Raw genomic sequence first — 14,928 nt, forward strand, 5'->3', positions numbered from 1 at the left:
ATAAAAAGGAAACTGTTTTGTTGAAGTTGATGTTTTTGAAGAAGAATATTCCTAAACTTGTATCGTATTTTGTCCTTTAGCTTGGCGTAGTGAATGACTTTAGGTAGCTGAATTTGTTAGGCATCTTGTTTTATGCATTATAAAAAAATGTGTTGATTGAATGATTTCAAGTTCAAAAGTATGTCATACATTTTGTAGTAACCACTCAAGTCATGGGAAAATGGCAGTTTGTCGTGGAGTTTTCAGGGCACACACTTGTTATTAAATAATAGTGTAGTGCCCTTTGAAAATGTACTTGTTCAAAATGGACTGATAGCTTGGCCTGTACGAATACTACTTGCAGCTTTCTCAACGCCATTGGCCGAGTCTGACTGACTGTGTTAGGTTATCAAAGTGTTTCCATTGAAATTCAAATTAGCTGATGTCTTGGAAAGTATAACCAGCACTGTAGGGAGAGTGCTGACTTCACACACAACACTGCACTTTCTCAAATCCCCAGCAATACGCCCACCAGCTGTAAAGCTGATTAGAGAAACCGTAATTGAGAAGCACAAAGAAGACACACAAAGACACAGATAATAGCTCACATCAGAAATCCTGTATCAGCTGGGCTCTAATGTCCTGAAAAAATGGATCTATGGTGCTGTTTAATCTCAAGAGATGACTTAGTAAAAAAAAGAAAAAAAGTTATAGGTTTGCATGAGAAATGTGAGTGAGCCTCCTTAGAGTTACTTTTAAAAAAATGTTCTTCCTTGTTTATGTCTCTCTTGGTTTGCAGCACACACATGAATATTAATATAGACATGGCAGTGAAAGGCATTCTGGGTATCTTCTCAGTGGTTACTGGACGGTGGCCTCAGTTTCGTGTCAACGGTGGAAGCCTCAGAGAAAACCTGGCTCTGCAGAATGTCCAGGTCAGAAACTGTTTCTGTCATTTTCTGTCATCATCACTGTTTCTTTGCCCACCCTGTCTTCACTCTGTCCCTCCCTGCATTCGCCTTTGCCCTCTTTTGTCAGTTCACAAACATGCTGGTACAGTTTAACCATAGCCGTGACTGATGCTGCAATAACACAACTGTGCCCATGCAATACTTTTTATTAGGGTCTCAGACACTTTTGTATTCACATCCTGTGTGTACGTGTGTTTCTGTGTGTGTTCACAGGCTCGGGTCAGGATGGTCCTGGCCTACCTGTTTGCCCAGCTAAGCCTCTGGGCCCGGGGTAAGCCTGGTGGATTGTTAGTACTGGGCTCTAGCAACGTAGATGAAAGGTACTACTGGCCTTGTTTGCTCACTACCGATATGTCTGACATTTCGTTTTTCTTTCTAAAATAAATTCCATGATTGCAGTTGGTCCAAAGGTTAAAGAAAAAGCCAAATGTCCTTTTAGCATTTCCATGTGATTAGTTAGTAGCTGTGGTGGAAAAAGACAACCTGCAACTCAGTTGTTACAGTCAGAAATTGGACATCAAATTCTTACAGAGTGACAGATGCTACGAACCACTTGCCAATCAATCAGTCAATCAAAATTTATTTATCGAGCACTTCAGAACACTCAAGGTGACCAAAGTGCTTTCCAGTTAAAAACAAACCGTAAAATTAGAAATAAAAGCAGATTTTAAAGGCATTAGAGGAGATTTAATTTCCTACGACTTTGAACGTAGCATGCGCATGCGCACATACAACCTCTCCCTCACCCCCCTCTAACCTCCCTCCTCTTAACATTTACGAAGAAACGCCCCCCTCCAGAAACTTGCGTAGCACTCGTGAAATTGTCTTTTACGGCTGGGTTCCCCTGGATCTTTATCTGCCATTATGTAAAAAAAGATGAGCAAAACAAGTCGCCAGCTAACTACGAAGCTATACCAAAGCAATACATACACAAAACACGTAAGTCCAAGGCGTACGTAATCTACGTAACTAGGCCTGAGCCGGAAGATTTCTGATTGACAGGAAAGGGAGCAAACCAAATGCCTCGGTCCGAGCGCATTGATTGGCTGATGTTTTTCAGGTCCTGCCGTGTCCACAGTTATTTTTTTAATTTTTTTATTCTTTTAGAGACCATACATACAAGTCCACTAAAGGTCAGTATATTAATTTTATGTGAATCAGACAAATTAAACAAACAAAAAAAAAACATCCTCCATAATGCCTTTAAAAAAGTAACAATAGAACATGTGTCAGGAAAATTAAAACAGATAAAATCAAATAAGATAAAATAAGATAAAATGTCACCACATTACTGTGTATTAAAAGCCAGTCCGAAAAGATATGTTTTGAGCTGGGCTTTGAACAAGCCAAAGTCTGTGATGGTGCGCATGTCAGGAGGCAGTTTGTTCCAGAGTCTGGGAACAGTGACTGAAAGGCTCGTTCCCCCCAGTGATTGTACCTGGCCCAAGGGACTTCCAGAAACAGCTGATTCATGGACCTTAATGCCCTGGTAGGGTTTCGGACATACAGAAGCTCAGTCAAATAAATAAAAAGAAACTGGAAGCCAGTGGAGGAAAAAGAGCACTAGGGTGATGTGCTAATGCCTTGAAGTGTTCGTTAGGAAACGGGCTGCTGCGTTTTGCACCAACTGGAGGCGGCTCAGGCCAGACTGGGAAACACCAACAAAAAGAATGTTGCAGTAATCTATTCGTGAGCTGATAAAAGCACGAATAGTCCTTTCAAGGTCGGTGGATTTTGAAAAAGGCTTTACTTTGGATAAAAGACGTAACTGATTAAGAACTTGCTCTGACCACGTTGTCAATCTGTTTGACAAATGTAAAACTGCTGTCAAAAATGACACTTGTGTTTGTTGCCAGCGTCATCACAGTGCTTTGATTTACCGTACATTCATCACATAGTGACATAGTGTTTCGATGTGAGATTGCACACTCATGAGCCAGTACATTTTGACCACCTGCTTAATATGGTGTTGGTTCTTCTCTCTAACCTGACAACACTCTGCTATACCTCTGAAGGTGTCCTGTTGCATCAGAGACCAGCATGTTAGCAGCAGATTCTTGAAGTCCTGTAATTTGTGAAGCCTAGCCTTCATTGATTGGACTTGTTCCCAATTATTCCCCAATATAATGAGGCTAGTTCATTGTTTGTCCCTCTTAAGGCCACTGACTGTCAATCCTCAGCAACAGATTTTGATTAATTATTTTTTTAAGCCTTTTTTTTCCTTCAGAAATTCGTGTGATTTAGCTTTGGATAATTATCACACTGACTGTCATTCCTCTTCTGTCAAGCTTCTGCAGATGGGGAGTCATCTTGTTCGCCAGTACTTTGGCATATCCACTGGCATTCATGGTGGCATTTATAAATGTGATCTCCCCAACACATTTTGCACTCATTTAGTCCCATATCATGACACTCCCACCTCCGTGCTTCACAGTGAGGACTAAGCATTCGCTATGGTAGTCCTGGCCAGATTCACATCAGATATGCTGGGCCTCATCTGACCAAAGATTGTGCTCCCAATATTCATTAGACTTCTTTCCCTTTAGCAAAGTTTCATGAAGCCGATTTTTTTCTTGTATACTATCTATAGAGATTGAGGCTATCCAGTGCTTTTGACTGTCTGATATGTCACAGAAACCCCATTTTGTTTTTTGATAATCCCTGTGGCAAGTCTGAAGCACGTATGTTTATCAAAGCTAGATCATGCAAGTAGTCCATGACATCATTTTGGGAGGCTACTACAGCTCAGATTAGTGGTGGTATAACTTGTTCTATACTTTCTGATTACTGCTGCAGCTGTTGTTTTTTTTAGTCTTTCTAAAGTATATGTTTTGGATTGTTTGTCAAAGGACATATTGTACACCTCAAGAATTAATGCCATCATTGATTGGTGATACAAATAAAAATGAACTGACATTCATAGGATTTTGTACACGGATGTACTCACATGTGTTTTACACTGTACTGTGTAATGAATGCAGGCATGGGCATGCACAGTTGTTATGAGATAATCAGAATCATTCAATTTGTGGCGATAGCCAAAGTAAAAGGAATTGTATGGAATGTATTGAAAAAGTGTGCATTCACCTGACCTCCACACCCCATCCGTCCATTTGCATTCCAGCCAGTAAAATGGTTGGTTTTTTTGCGCGCTGGGAGAGCCGGCCCTTGGACTTCCTCATATTAGCCAGCCTCCAAGTCAGTATGGTGGAGAGTCACTGACAGATGGTGAATGGTGTTGGTCTCCCCACGCAATCCCGAACAAGTTGTCTGCGATTACCCGCTACTGACCGTCGGCACAAGCCGGACCTTCCCTGAAGGACTCCAGTTGTAGCACGGTCAGCTCCGCCGCACACGTAAGACGGCACGGACCTGTGAGTTTGGTTTACTTTCCTTTTTTCTCGTTTTTGATTCATCCTCCGTTCTCAAACCGAACGGCTGCGCTTTCCTTTGGAGTACTTGTTTTCTTTTTTGTTGGAACTGAAAGAAACAGTCGTAACCTGCTTCCTTGTTTGGATTTTTCTGTTGGATTAGTTGGAAAACCCAGAGTGGGATATTTATGTTGAACGGGTCGGACTGTAGTCAAAAGGGGTTAAAGAAAACCCGGACTGGACTATTTAAAAAAAAATTATTTGGGTTGATTTTTTGAACTATTGTATTATCTGCCTTAGCTGTTGTGTGAGGGTGAAATATTTAGTTTAATACCAAGGTTTTATGTTTCTACATTAGACCTCTGTAGGGTACAACAGGGTATTTGATTTGAACCGCTACAACTTCATCAGTGAAGTCAAAAAGAACCATGATAAAATTTATTTCTGTCACACCTTTTAAGACTTGAATTACAAGGTACTTTACTAAAACAAGTAACAATATAACTTTAAAAGGAAACACCAAAAAAGACTTACATCAACAAAAGCTCAACCTAAAAGCACTGTGATGCAACATTATCTACCAAGGTGCTGCTTTGACAAGGTGGACACATACCAGCATGCATTTATCATTGATCACTTTGTAATCTCAGTATGAGCAGACTTTTACTTCAACATGTGAAGGAACCACCAGGAAGGATTCACAGATCCTTTGAACACATAGATACTATAAAACTGAATGAAGCTGTATTGACAACCGCTGTAGACACATTCCATAATGACGCATTGGCTGACTCTGCAAGTTGATTTGGATAGAGTATTAAAATGAACTGAAATCAGTCGACTCCTTGATGGAAGGAAACGCACACTTAAAAGTGACATCATGAAAAGGTCCTTGCGGAACTTGTAGGGAGTCTCGTCACCAAAAAGCAGTGTTGTGTTTAGTGAAATGATAGCAGTCACAAGACATTGTTAGTTTTGCTTCAACAGAGAAATACTCTGTTTCTTAAGACAAGCAGTGTTGTTGTGGAGAATAATTACTGCTTACCTTCTCTTCCATTACCCACTGTTTGTGCTTAGCCTGACAGGGTATTTCACCAAATATGACTGCTCAAGTGCTGACATCAACCCAATTGGAGGCATCAGCAAGACGGATCTGAAGAGCTTCTTGCTTTACTGTATTGAGAAGTTCCAGCTCACCGCTCTGAGACAGTAAGGACAACTGACAGATTCATGGGGGGACAGTTAACTGTTGGTGTGGGTAATGTACCTGCTGGTGTTCAGAACACAAATCGCAGCTCTGATACAGAAATCTGTTCCAGTATGTTTACCGTCTATACTGAAAGCCTTCAGAGGTACATGTATGAGTAGCCACAATAACGGAACAACTCGTGTGGCTTGCAGTTTGTCAGTGGTTGTGTTTTATCTGCAGCATCCTCGCAGCTCCACCCACTGCTGAACTGGAACCGCTGACAGATGGACAGGTGTCACAGACAGATGAAGTAAGACATGAAAATATATCTGTAACTCTTGAAAAGAACTATAGTTAAAAGGACCAGGCAGTCAACTAAAAGGTAGCCTGCTAAGCTACTGTTGGTGCTAACATGCAGATTTTTTTCCATGTACGAGTAACTTACTGCAGATCAGTCCTATCTGGACAAAGTTAAACATTTCACTGATTTTGTTTTAGTTGCTGACTCAGTTTGTTGGGGATAATAAAGTTTGAACTGCAACAATGACACTTGAATGGGAAGCTGACTATTTGCTCTGCTCTTCTGTGATTGGCACTTAAAGCCATTGGTTGATTATAGGAGCTACTTCTTTAGGAAAATAACAAGGCCTTCTTCATCTCCCAGTGGCTTATGAGATTATTACTAAATAGGATATTTACAATCAATATAATTTTTATACAGATGGTACAAACTATACAAACTACTGAGGTGCCTCTGAATGCCTGCATTGTGATTTCATTCTACAACAATTCTACAATTTCATTTAGCAGACGCTTTTGTCCAAAGCATCGTGCAACACAAGCAAGAATTCAGACATAAGGAAAAACCTTTAGTAAGTGCAAAAAGTGCAAAAAGTGCGATTGGTCAAAGGTGTTGCCATCAAGTCGCAGAAGAAGTGTGCCCCCCCCCCCCCCCCTCCTTTTTTTAATTTGTTTTTTTGACTTTGTCAGTGCTAAATAAGTGCTGGGTTTCGGACCACCTGACTTATTCTACCCATGAGGTGGAGTCGGAATAAGTGCCTAGGTATTCTCTGAACAATTGAATCTTCAATTGTCTCTTAAAAGTAGAAAGGGACTCAGCAAAACGCACAGAGTTTGATAGTTTGTTCCACCATTTGGGAACAACAGAGGAGAAGAGTCTGGCTTGAGATTTCGAGCTGTGCTGGGCTGGAAGCACCAGGCGTCTTTCACATGCAAAGTGAAGTGGGCGTGAAGGGGAGTAGACCTGGATCAGGGAATCCAGGTAGGCTTGGGCCATTCTTGTAAATGTTTTGTAAGGCAGGAGGAGAGTTTTGAATTTGATTCTGGCCGCAACTGGAAGCCAGTGAAGGGAGATGAACAGGGGAGTGACATGAGCTCTTTTGGGCTGGTTGAAGACCAGACGTGCTGCTGCATTCTGGATCATCTGTAGAGGTTTGACTGTACATGCAGGGAGACCTGCCAGAAGAGAGTTGCAGTAGTCAATGCGTGACATCACAAGAGCCTGAACCAGAAGTTGTGTGGCCTATTGGGTCAGTAAGGGTCTGATCTTCCTGATGTTGTAGAGGACATAACAACAAGATCGAGAAACTGAGGCCACGTGAACCTTCAAGGTCAGCTGATGAAACATGAAATGAGTTTGACTTTGTAAAAATCGACTAGTTTGGAGGATTGTGGTTTTTGTCACTTTTCCAATGCCTACACATGTACAGTTGTAAGAAATGGATTTCAATATGTCTGCTCTAATGTAAGCTGTAAATTTTAGCTGAAATTCTTGCCACCTGCAGGAGTATTTTCGCCCTATGTCATTATCTACCTGCATTATGTCCGGAAAAAAAAAATGTTCCAGACTGATTCTTACACAGTGATGATGGTTTTGGATGTTTTTGTGTAAGAGTTTTGCTCGCAGGTTAGCAGATGGTGGTAAATTTCACTGCAACAGCTCCTGTCAGACTTTTAAAAAGTCAAATATTGTTTTAAAAAAGGAAACAAGGATGCACTAATTGAGTCCTTATATGCTTGTCGCAGTGTTTTGTTTAATAAGCATTCAAACAGCATTATATAAGGATAAAATAACAGTCTGACATTACATTTCTTTCTCTTCTAATGCTATGTATTTATTTATTCATTTATTTGATCAGGGACCATGCAATTATCATAGAACACATAGAACTGAATTATTGCATACAGAGTGTATAGCATTGAGCTAATTCTCAACTTCCGTCCCTGGTTGGGCTTTTAAGTAAAAGTAGTCAAAGGACCAATATCACAAATAAAAACAGCATAGACAACATTAAAACCTATAACCCCCACCCACCCATGCACACACAAACAGAACAATGACACGCACAGTAACATAATCCACGCTGCACTGCAACCATAGACTGTATATATAGTGGACGTAGCATCTGGCTCCAGAATTGAAGCCAACCCGGAAGTGTCAAAAACTTGCAATATCACGCCGTCCGCTAGGGTTGGCTCCAAAAAGCTTTTTCTCCATAGACCCCAATTCATTTTTGGAAAAAATAAAATTTGACAGACTGATTTTCTACAGCTCAGGATTTTTTTCCCGTTAGTTTTCATGGTCAAAATGAGAGATCAGGTGGCCGATCTTAAAATAAATCAATACTGAATTTTAAATAAATCGTTAAAGTTGGCGGAGCCAGGGGGCGTGGCTATACTTGATAGACAGCAACAGAAGCCTCTGCGGTAAAATGTGGGCAGGATAAGAGAGTCCTCTGCCAATCCTGCCCCTAGTTGCTCTCCGGTCCAGTCTGTTTGACGCTTTTTACGTCACTGGCTCCAAAAATCCAAAACGGCGACCAGGAAGTAGCAAAATCCGGGCTCCATTTTCTCGGCGTTGAAACCAACGGCTGACGTCACGGTTAGTTTACGCCTGACTGCAACACCTGCTAGATACCCTGGAACAAAAAAAACATTGTGTCAAGTCATCTGCATTGATCATCATCTAGAGAAGGAGTTTGCTTTTTGCCTTAGAGCTGTTAGCAGGAAAAAGTGTACACACGTGGACAAAATTGTTGGTACCCCTCAGTTAAAGAAGGAAAAACCCACAATTCTCACTGAAATCACTTGAAACTCACAAAAGTAACAATAAATAAAAATTTATTGAAAATTAAATAATCAAAAACAGCCATTACTTTTGAATTGTTGATTAACATAATTATTTAAAAAAACAAACTAATGAAACAGGCCTGGACAAAAATGATGGTACCTCTATAAAAGATTGAAAACTATTTGACCAGAGTGACATGATTAACTCAGGTGTGTCATTTAATTGACATCACAGGTGTTTCCAAACTCATAATCAGTCAGTCTGCCTATTTAAAGGGAGACAAGTAGTCACCCTGCTGTTTGGTGAAAAGGTGTGTACCACACTGAACATGGACAACAGAAAGCGAAGGAGAGAATTGTCCCAGGACATCCGAAAAAAATGATAGACAAACATCTTAAAGGTAAAGGCTATAAGACCATCTCTAAACAGCTTGAAGTTCCTGTGACAACAGTGGCTCATATTATTCAGAAGTTCAAGACCCACGGGACAGTAGCCAACCTCCCTGGACGTGGCCGCAAGAGGAAAATTGATGACAAATTGAAGAGACGGATCGTTGGAATTGTATGCAAAGAGCCCAGAGCAACCTCCAAAGAAATTAAAGGTGAACTCCAAGGCCAAGGTACATCAGTGTCAGATCGCACCATTCGTCGTTGTTTGAGCCAAAGTGGACTTCATGGGAGACGACCAAGGAGGACACCACTGCTGAAAAAAACTCATAAAAAGCGAGACTGGAATTTGCAAAAATGCATGTTGACAAGCCACAAAGCTTCTGGGAGAATGTCCTTTGGACAGATGAGACCAAACTGGAGCTTTTTGGTAAGGCACATCAACTCTATGTTCATAGACTCAAAAACCAAGCAGACGAAGAAAAGAACACTGTCCCTACGGTGAAACATGGAGGAGGCTCAGTAATGTTTTGGGGCTGCTTTGCTGCATCTGGCACAGGGTGTCTTGAAAGTGTGCAAGGTACGATGAAATCTGAAGACTATCAAGGCATTCTGGAGAGAAATGTGCTGCCTAGTGTCAGAAAGCTTGGTCTCAGTCGCAGGTCATGGGTCTTCCAACAGGACAACGATCCAAAACACACAGCCAAAAACACCCAAGAATGGCTGAGAGAAAAGCGTTGGACTATTCTAAAGTGGCCTTCTATGAGCCCAGATCTGAATCCCATTGAACATATGTGGAAGGAGCTGAAACATGCCATTTGGAGAAGACACCCATCAAACCTGAGACAACTGGAGCTGTTTGCTCATGAGGAGTGGGCCAAAATACCTGTTGACAGCTGCAGAACACTCATTGACAAATACAGAAATCGTTTAATTGCAGTGATTGCCTCAAAAGGTTGTGCAACAAAATATTAAGTTATGGGTACCATCATTTTTGTCCAGGCCTGTTTCATTAGTTTGTTTTTTTTAAATAATTATGTTAATCAACAATTCAAAAGTGATGGCTGATTTTGATTATTTAATTTTCAATAAATTTTTATTTATTGTTACTTTTGTGAGTTTCAAGTGATTTCAGTGAGAATTGTGGGTTTTTCCTTCTTTAACTGAGGGGTACCAACAATTTTGTCCACGTGTGTATGTAGCCGTTATCCATACATTTAGAATGACAGAGTTCCTGGTGTAAGGTGAATCAGCCAGAGACAGAGCTTTCAGCCAACTCATGGGGCTAAAGTTAATTAGTCCACCAGCTGTGTGACCAGTCAAAAAATGGGCAAAAAAAAATTACTTACACTGATATTATATTATTTCAGCCGTTTTTTTTAGTTGGTAGGTAATCATGACATCACTGTCCGTTTTTGTGTTCTCTCTGTTCGGGTCTATTGAAGTTATCTGCATTTTGAATCAGTTCTACTTATCTTCTTGTTTCTTGGGTAGATCTGGTCCATTTTGGACTACCAAGACGTCTGCTAGCAGCAGATCACTTACATCACTGAACCTGAAGCACTTTTCTTCTCTAACACCCACTTCTCCATCCTCAGGCAGACATGGGGATGACCTACTCTGAGTTATCAGTGATTGGACGACTGAGGAAGATCTCCAAGTGTGGCCCCTTCAGTATGTTCTGTAAACTCATTCATATGTGGAAGGATGCTCTCTCACCCGCAGAGGTCAGTCAGCTCCCTCACGAGATAAAGTGAGTTTCTCTGCTAGATAGATGATGTGATGTCCATAGTAGGCCTTACAACAGAAGGGTCATGGCATTATTGATTCTGGTGTTACAAGTACGCAAGTAGGTTTCCTAGATAAATTTTCAACTTGGACAGCATCCTGGAATACATTGAACTTCAGCTACTATGTGTATGTAAAGTACGCCGGCCCGCGGGCGGGCCGTTTTTTTATCGGTATACGCTTTTTTTAAAATAGAAGGACATTGCAAACACGATTATACAAACACTATACACACATAGAAAGCTGAGATTCTCATGAATCCGCCGGTATAAACCACTTTCAGATGTGATTACCACAGCGGGTAATATAAACACATTTATCCAACAAACAACAAGTCATGTAAACGTGCACAGCTCACCTGTCGACGCAGTTTGGACGCTCGTTTCTGGTCATAAAAGAAGATAATCCACAAAAACCGGCCAGAACCCAAGCTTAGCCATCCAGAGGAAACAATCCAGTATAATACTTTGGCCAAAAAATGTCTCGAAATAAGTAAAAAATCCAGAAAACGATCGGCTCCGTGCGCGTGCACGCGGCGCGTGGTGGCGCTGTGCGTTTCATATTCACTGCATCTTTCTATTATAACTTTATCATACACGGTCCTATTTCCTTTGTTCGCGATTCAAAATGGATACTGAACGCTTCTCTACCGCTTCAAACCGGACTTCAACCAATCAGGTGAGTCGTTTCCGCCTACTTCGGCGATATAGCCAACCATGGCCGAGTCTGACAGATATCGATTACATCACTTGATTGACTTGTTTCTCAGCAAATCACGCCGGAGGAAACGTTAGATTGACAGGCCTGGTAGCCAATGAGCTTGCTGAATGGCTTGAATATAAATCCCGCCTCTGCCAGCGGCTTTATATGATATTTCATTCGTGAGCTCCGGGCTCCACCTGCTGTTTCTCTGTATTCCTCTCAATCTGTGTGTGTGATCGACACTGAAGCCTATCTGAAGTGATTTTTTTGAGTTCTTTATGAGTTTTTGGAATGAAAATAATGTGAAAATGAAGTGAAAATGAATTTATACCATTCTGTAAAGAGTGTGCACAGTGTATAAAGATTGTATCCAACATTGACAGGGGCGGAGCATATCAGTACAAATACATGTGTGAAACACTCATTTCTTGTAGTATTGCTCTGAAATTTTGACCTGAACTATGTAAGACCCCAGGCTTTTGCAATATTGTGTTTTCAAGCTCTTACAGTGCTGCCACACTGATTTTCAGGTGTTTTATTAGGGAAAAAATGTAGGCGAGAAAAAAATTCATCCTAATTCAGTGTGTGCCAACATGAAATACTCTGTGCCAGTAGCACCTAGAGTAATTCTGACTGCACTGGGTGAAAATTCAGGTTGTCAGCTTTCAAATGAGACCCCAACCATGCATGTACTCCAAACAGTTCAAGAACAGCATTCAATTTACTTTCTGTAAATCTCAGTAGAAATCTCGGGCGGAAATTGCCTGGACCTTAAAAATGCCATGACAAGTGAACTGACTATTCATGCTATTTTGAGGAATTTTGTCATTTAAATATTTTTTGCAGCTGTTTTAAAAACGTTGTTTGACATGGAAATACTGAAAGTGAACATTGTCCTTGTAGTAACTTCTACCAAAAAATTGTTGTCTTTCCTCAGGTGGCCCAGAAGGTGAAACACTTCTTCAGGATGTACTCAGTGAACCGCCACAAGATGACAACAGTGACGCCATCTTACCATGCCGACAGCTACAGCCCTGATGACAACCGCTATGACATCCGACCTTTCCTCTATAACACACGCTGGACCTGGCAGTTCAGATGCATTGACAAACAGGTAGCTAGCTATCACTGAGGTTAACTTCAGCCTCATGTTAAAATGCTAGTAATGTGAGATCTGAACAAGAAAATGCCACAGCAAAGACTCACAGGAACAAACTGTTGTTGAAGCTGGTGAACATGATCTGTTCTGATCTAATCCTATACTGTCCAGGGGCCTCATTTATAAAGCTTGCGTACGCACAAAACAGGGCTAGAAAGTGGCGTACGCCACTTTCTACGCAAAGGTTGTGATTTATAAAAACAAACTTGCCGTGAGAATGTGCGCACCGGTGCGCCAACCTTGATTCTTGATGCTTGCTTACACACAAAACAGGGTGTAAATCACAAACTTTGCGTAGAAAGTGGCGTACGCTGTGTACGTTGTGATTTCTAAAACAAACTTGGCGTGAGAATGTGCGCACCGGTGCACCAACTTTGATGCTTGGTTAAGCACATTTTGGAGACGAGGGAACGGCTGTGCCGGAGGGTGAAATGGCGAATTGAAACCAGATTGATCTCAAACCTTTATTATTATCACATATTAGACTTGTAGAGCCGGATAATCATAAACCCTCATTGTTGTAGATGTTCATATAGTGTGTCATTCGGTCGACAACTGTATTTATATGTTCATATATCAACAGGGGCGGATTGAACGTTATTTCATTTGGTCGTTTGACCGAAGGGCCGGTCCACATCTGGGGCCGGTGCGGGGATCTTTATTAAATAATTTTGTTTATTGCTCACCCGGCGCCCGTATAGCTCATCGGGGAAAGCAGAAGACCCATTTGCAGGGGTGGTCTCCGACGCAGTGGCTCGGCTTCGATTCCTGCCCGCAGTACTTTTATGCATGTCTTCCCCTTACTCTTCTCCCCATTTCCTGGCACTCTTCACTGCAACTATCACAGTAAAAAGGCAAAAAAAAAGTAAAGAATTTTGTTTATTTATCCATATGCGGCCGAATGGGATGAGCGTCCAACCATTAATCAGCCCTGTACAGGCATGCAGGCACATATGCTTCACACCACAACCCCTGAGTGAAAATGAATTTGTCTATGTGAACCGAAAAAATGTACATTCAATCAGTTTACAAATTATTTGTACATCGGACATGATCATAACAAATTTAGTGGCAGGGTGGCCTGGGTCAACGCATGATTCATTCATCCCTCCTGACGCACAGCAGTGAAAAGACTGCCGGCCGGCGCTGCGTGAAATGCCGTGGATCCCGCAGCTTATTTATATACAGATACATTCATGAGTTACTTTGCATTGACCATTCATGGTAAAATGTGGGTGTGTTGTGGGCGGACTGTGAGGTGGAGCCACCTGTGCAATCTTCCAGCTGGTGTCTGATTTATCAAGAAATTGCATGCAGCTGTGCTTCCGCACAGTTTTATAAATCAGGGGCGAAGGGCATACGTCCATTTCGTATTTTCGGCGTACGCAAACTTTAGTATGGATCCTACGCAATGTTTTATAAATGAGGCCCCTGTACAGTAAAGTAAATAATGGTGACCTTAGTAGACATCTTCAAGAAATTGGTTCTGTTTTTTAGACCTCTTTTTTAATCTTTCAGGTAAACCAGATGACAACAGACACTCTAAAGCAATAAGGTCTTCGGTGTGCACTGAAAATGCTTCACAATTGGATGGATCAGAAAAATAGTTTTGTGATTTTTAGTGATTTGTGGATTTCCACCTTTCAATAAAATGTGTAAACTCTGATTTATTGTCAGTGAAAACTATTAAAAAGCACATGACAATTCCTTGTGTGTCATCTGTCCTCAGTCTACAATTCTACAATTTCACTTAGCAGATCTTTTTATCCAAAGTGGCAGTACATGTGAGAGTAGATATAACACAAGCAAGGATCTAGTCAGGAGAGAACAACCTGGATAAGTGCCATAAAACAAATTCAAGTGTGATAATAGGACTGTGGTGCCTACAGGCAGTGCGGGAGATAATAGAAATTTTTTTCTTTTTCTTTTTGCAGTTAAGTGCAAATGTGTTCAGTGAAGAGCTGGGTCTTTAGTCTTTGCTAAAAGATTGAACTGCATTTGGCAACTCCTTCCACCACTGGGGAACCACAGAGGATAAGAGTCTAGTTATCAACCAGCCCTGTTGTGGTGGTTGTATCAGGAACCTTTTTTTGGCAGAGCGTAGTGAGCAGTAGGGAGTGTGGACATGATTGAAAGAGTTCAGGTATTGTCAGATCGTTATTTCAGGAGGTGCTTCCAGATGACTGGACAACTACAACCTACAACCTTTAACAACTAACATTTCAAAAAGAACAAAACATACATAATACTACCATTGGAATGACTACTAATACTTGTATCCCAATTTAAAGT

General features: G+C 41.2%; 1 protein-coding gene across 3 annotated transcripts in view; it reads left to right on the plus strand.

Moving 5' to 3' along the window:
* nadsyn1 (NAD synthetase 1) overlaps nucleotides 1–14,343 on the plus strand; it is a 43,155-nt gene extending 28,812 nt beyond the window's left edge. For 2 of the 3 annotated variants that reach the window (XM_051942038.1, XM_051942039.1), the window contains 7 exons: nucleotides 779–914; nucleotides 1,164–1,270; nucleotides 5,399–5,530; nucleotides 5,751–5,820; nucleotides 10,586–10,714; nucleotides 12,415–12,591; nucleotides 14,155–14,343. In XM_051942038.1, the coding sequence (XP_051797998.1) occupies nucleotides 779–914; nucleotides 1,164–1,270; nucleotides 5,399–5,530; nucleotides 5,751–5,820; nucleotides 10,586–10,714; nucleotides 12,415–12,591; nucleotides 14,155–14,190 (787 nt within the window). In that variant the 3' untranslated portion in view covers nucleotides 14,191–14,343. Of the gene's footprint in view, nucleotides 1–778; nucleotides 915–1,163; nucleotides 1,271–5,398; nucleotides 5,531–5,750; nucleotides 5,821–10,585; nucleotides 10,715–12,414; nucleotides 12,592–14,154 lie in introns of those variants that run through there. The other variant, XR_007939017.1, reaches the window with a different exon arrangement.
* Nucleotides 14,344–14,928: the final 585 nt, after the last annotated feature.

The sequence above is a fragment of the Acanthochromis polyacanthus genome, chromosome 2, assembly GCF_021347895.1.
Source record: "Acanthochromis polyacanthus isolate Apoly-LR-REF ecotype Palm Island chromosome 2, KAUST_Apoly_ChrSc, whole genome shotgun sequence".
Lineage (NCBI taxonomy): Eukaryota > Metazoa > Chordata > Actinopteri > Pomacentridae > Acanthochromis > Acanthochromis polyacanthus.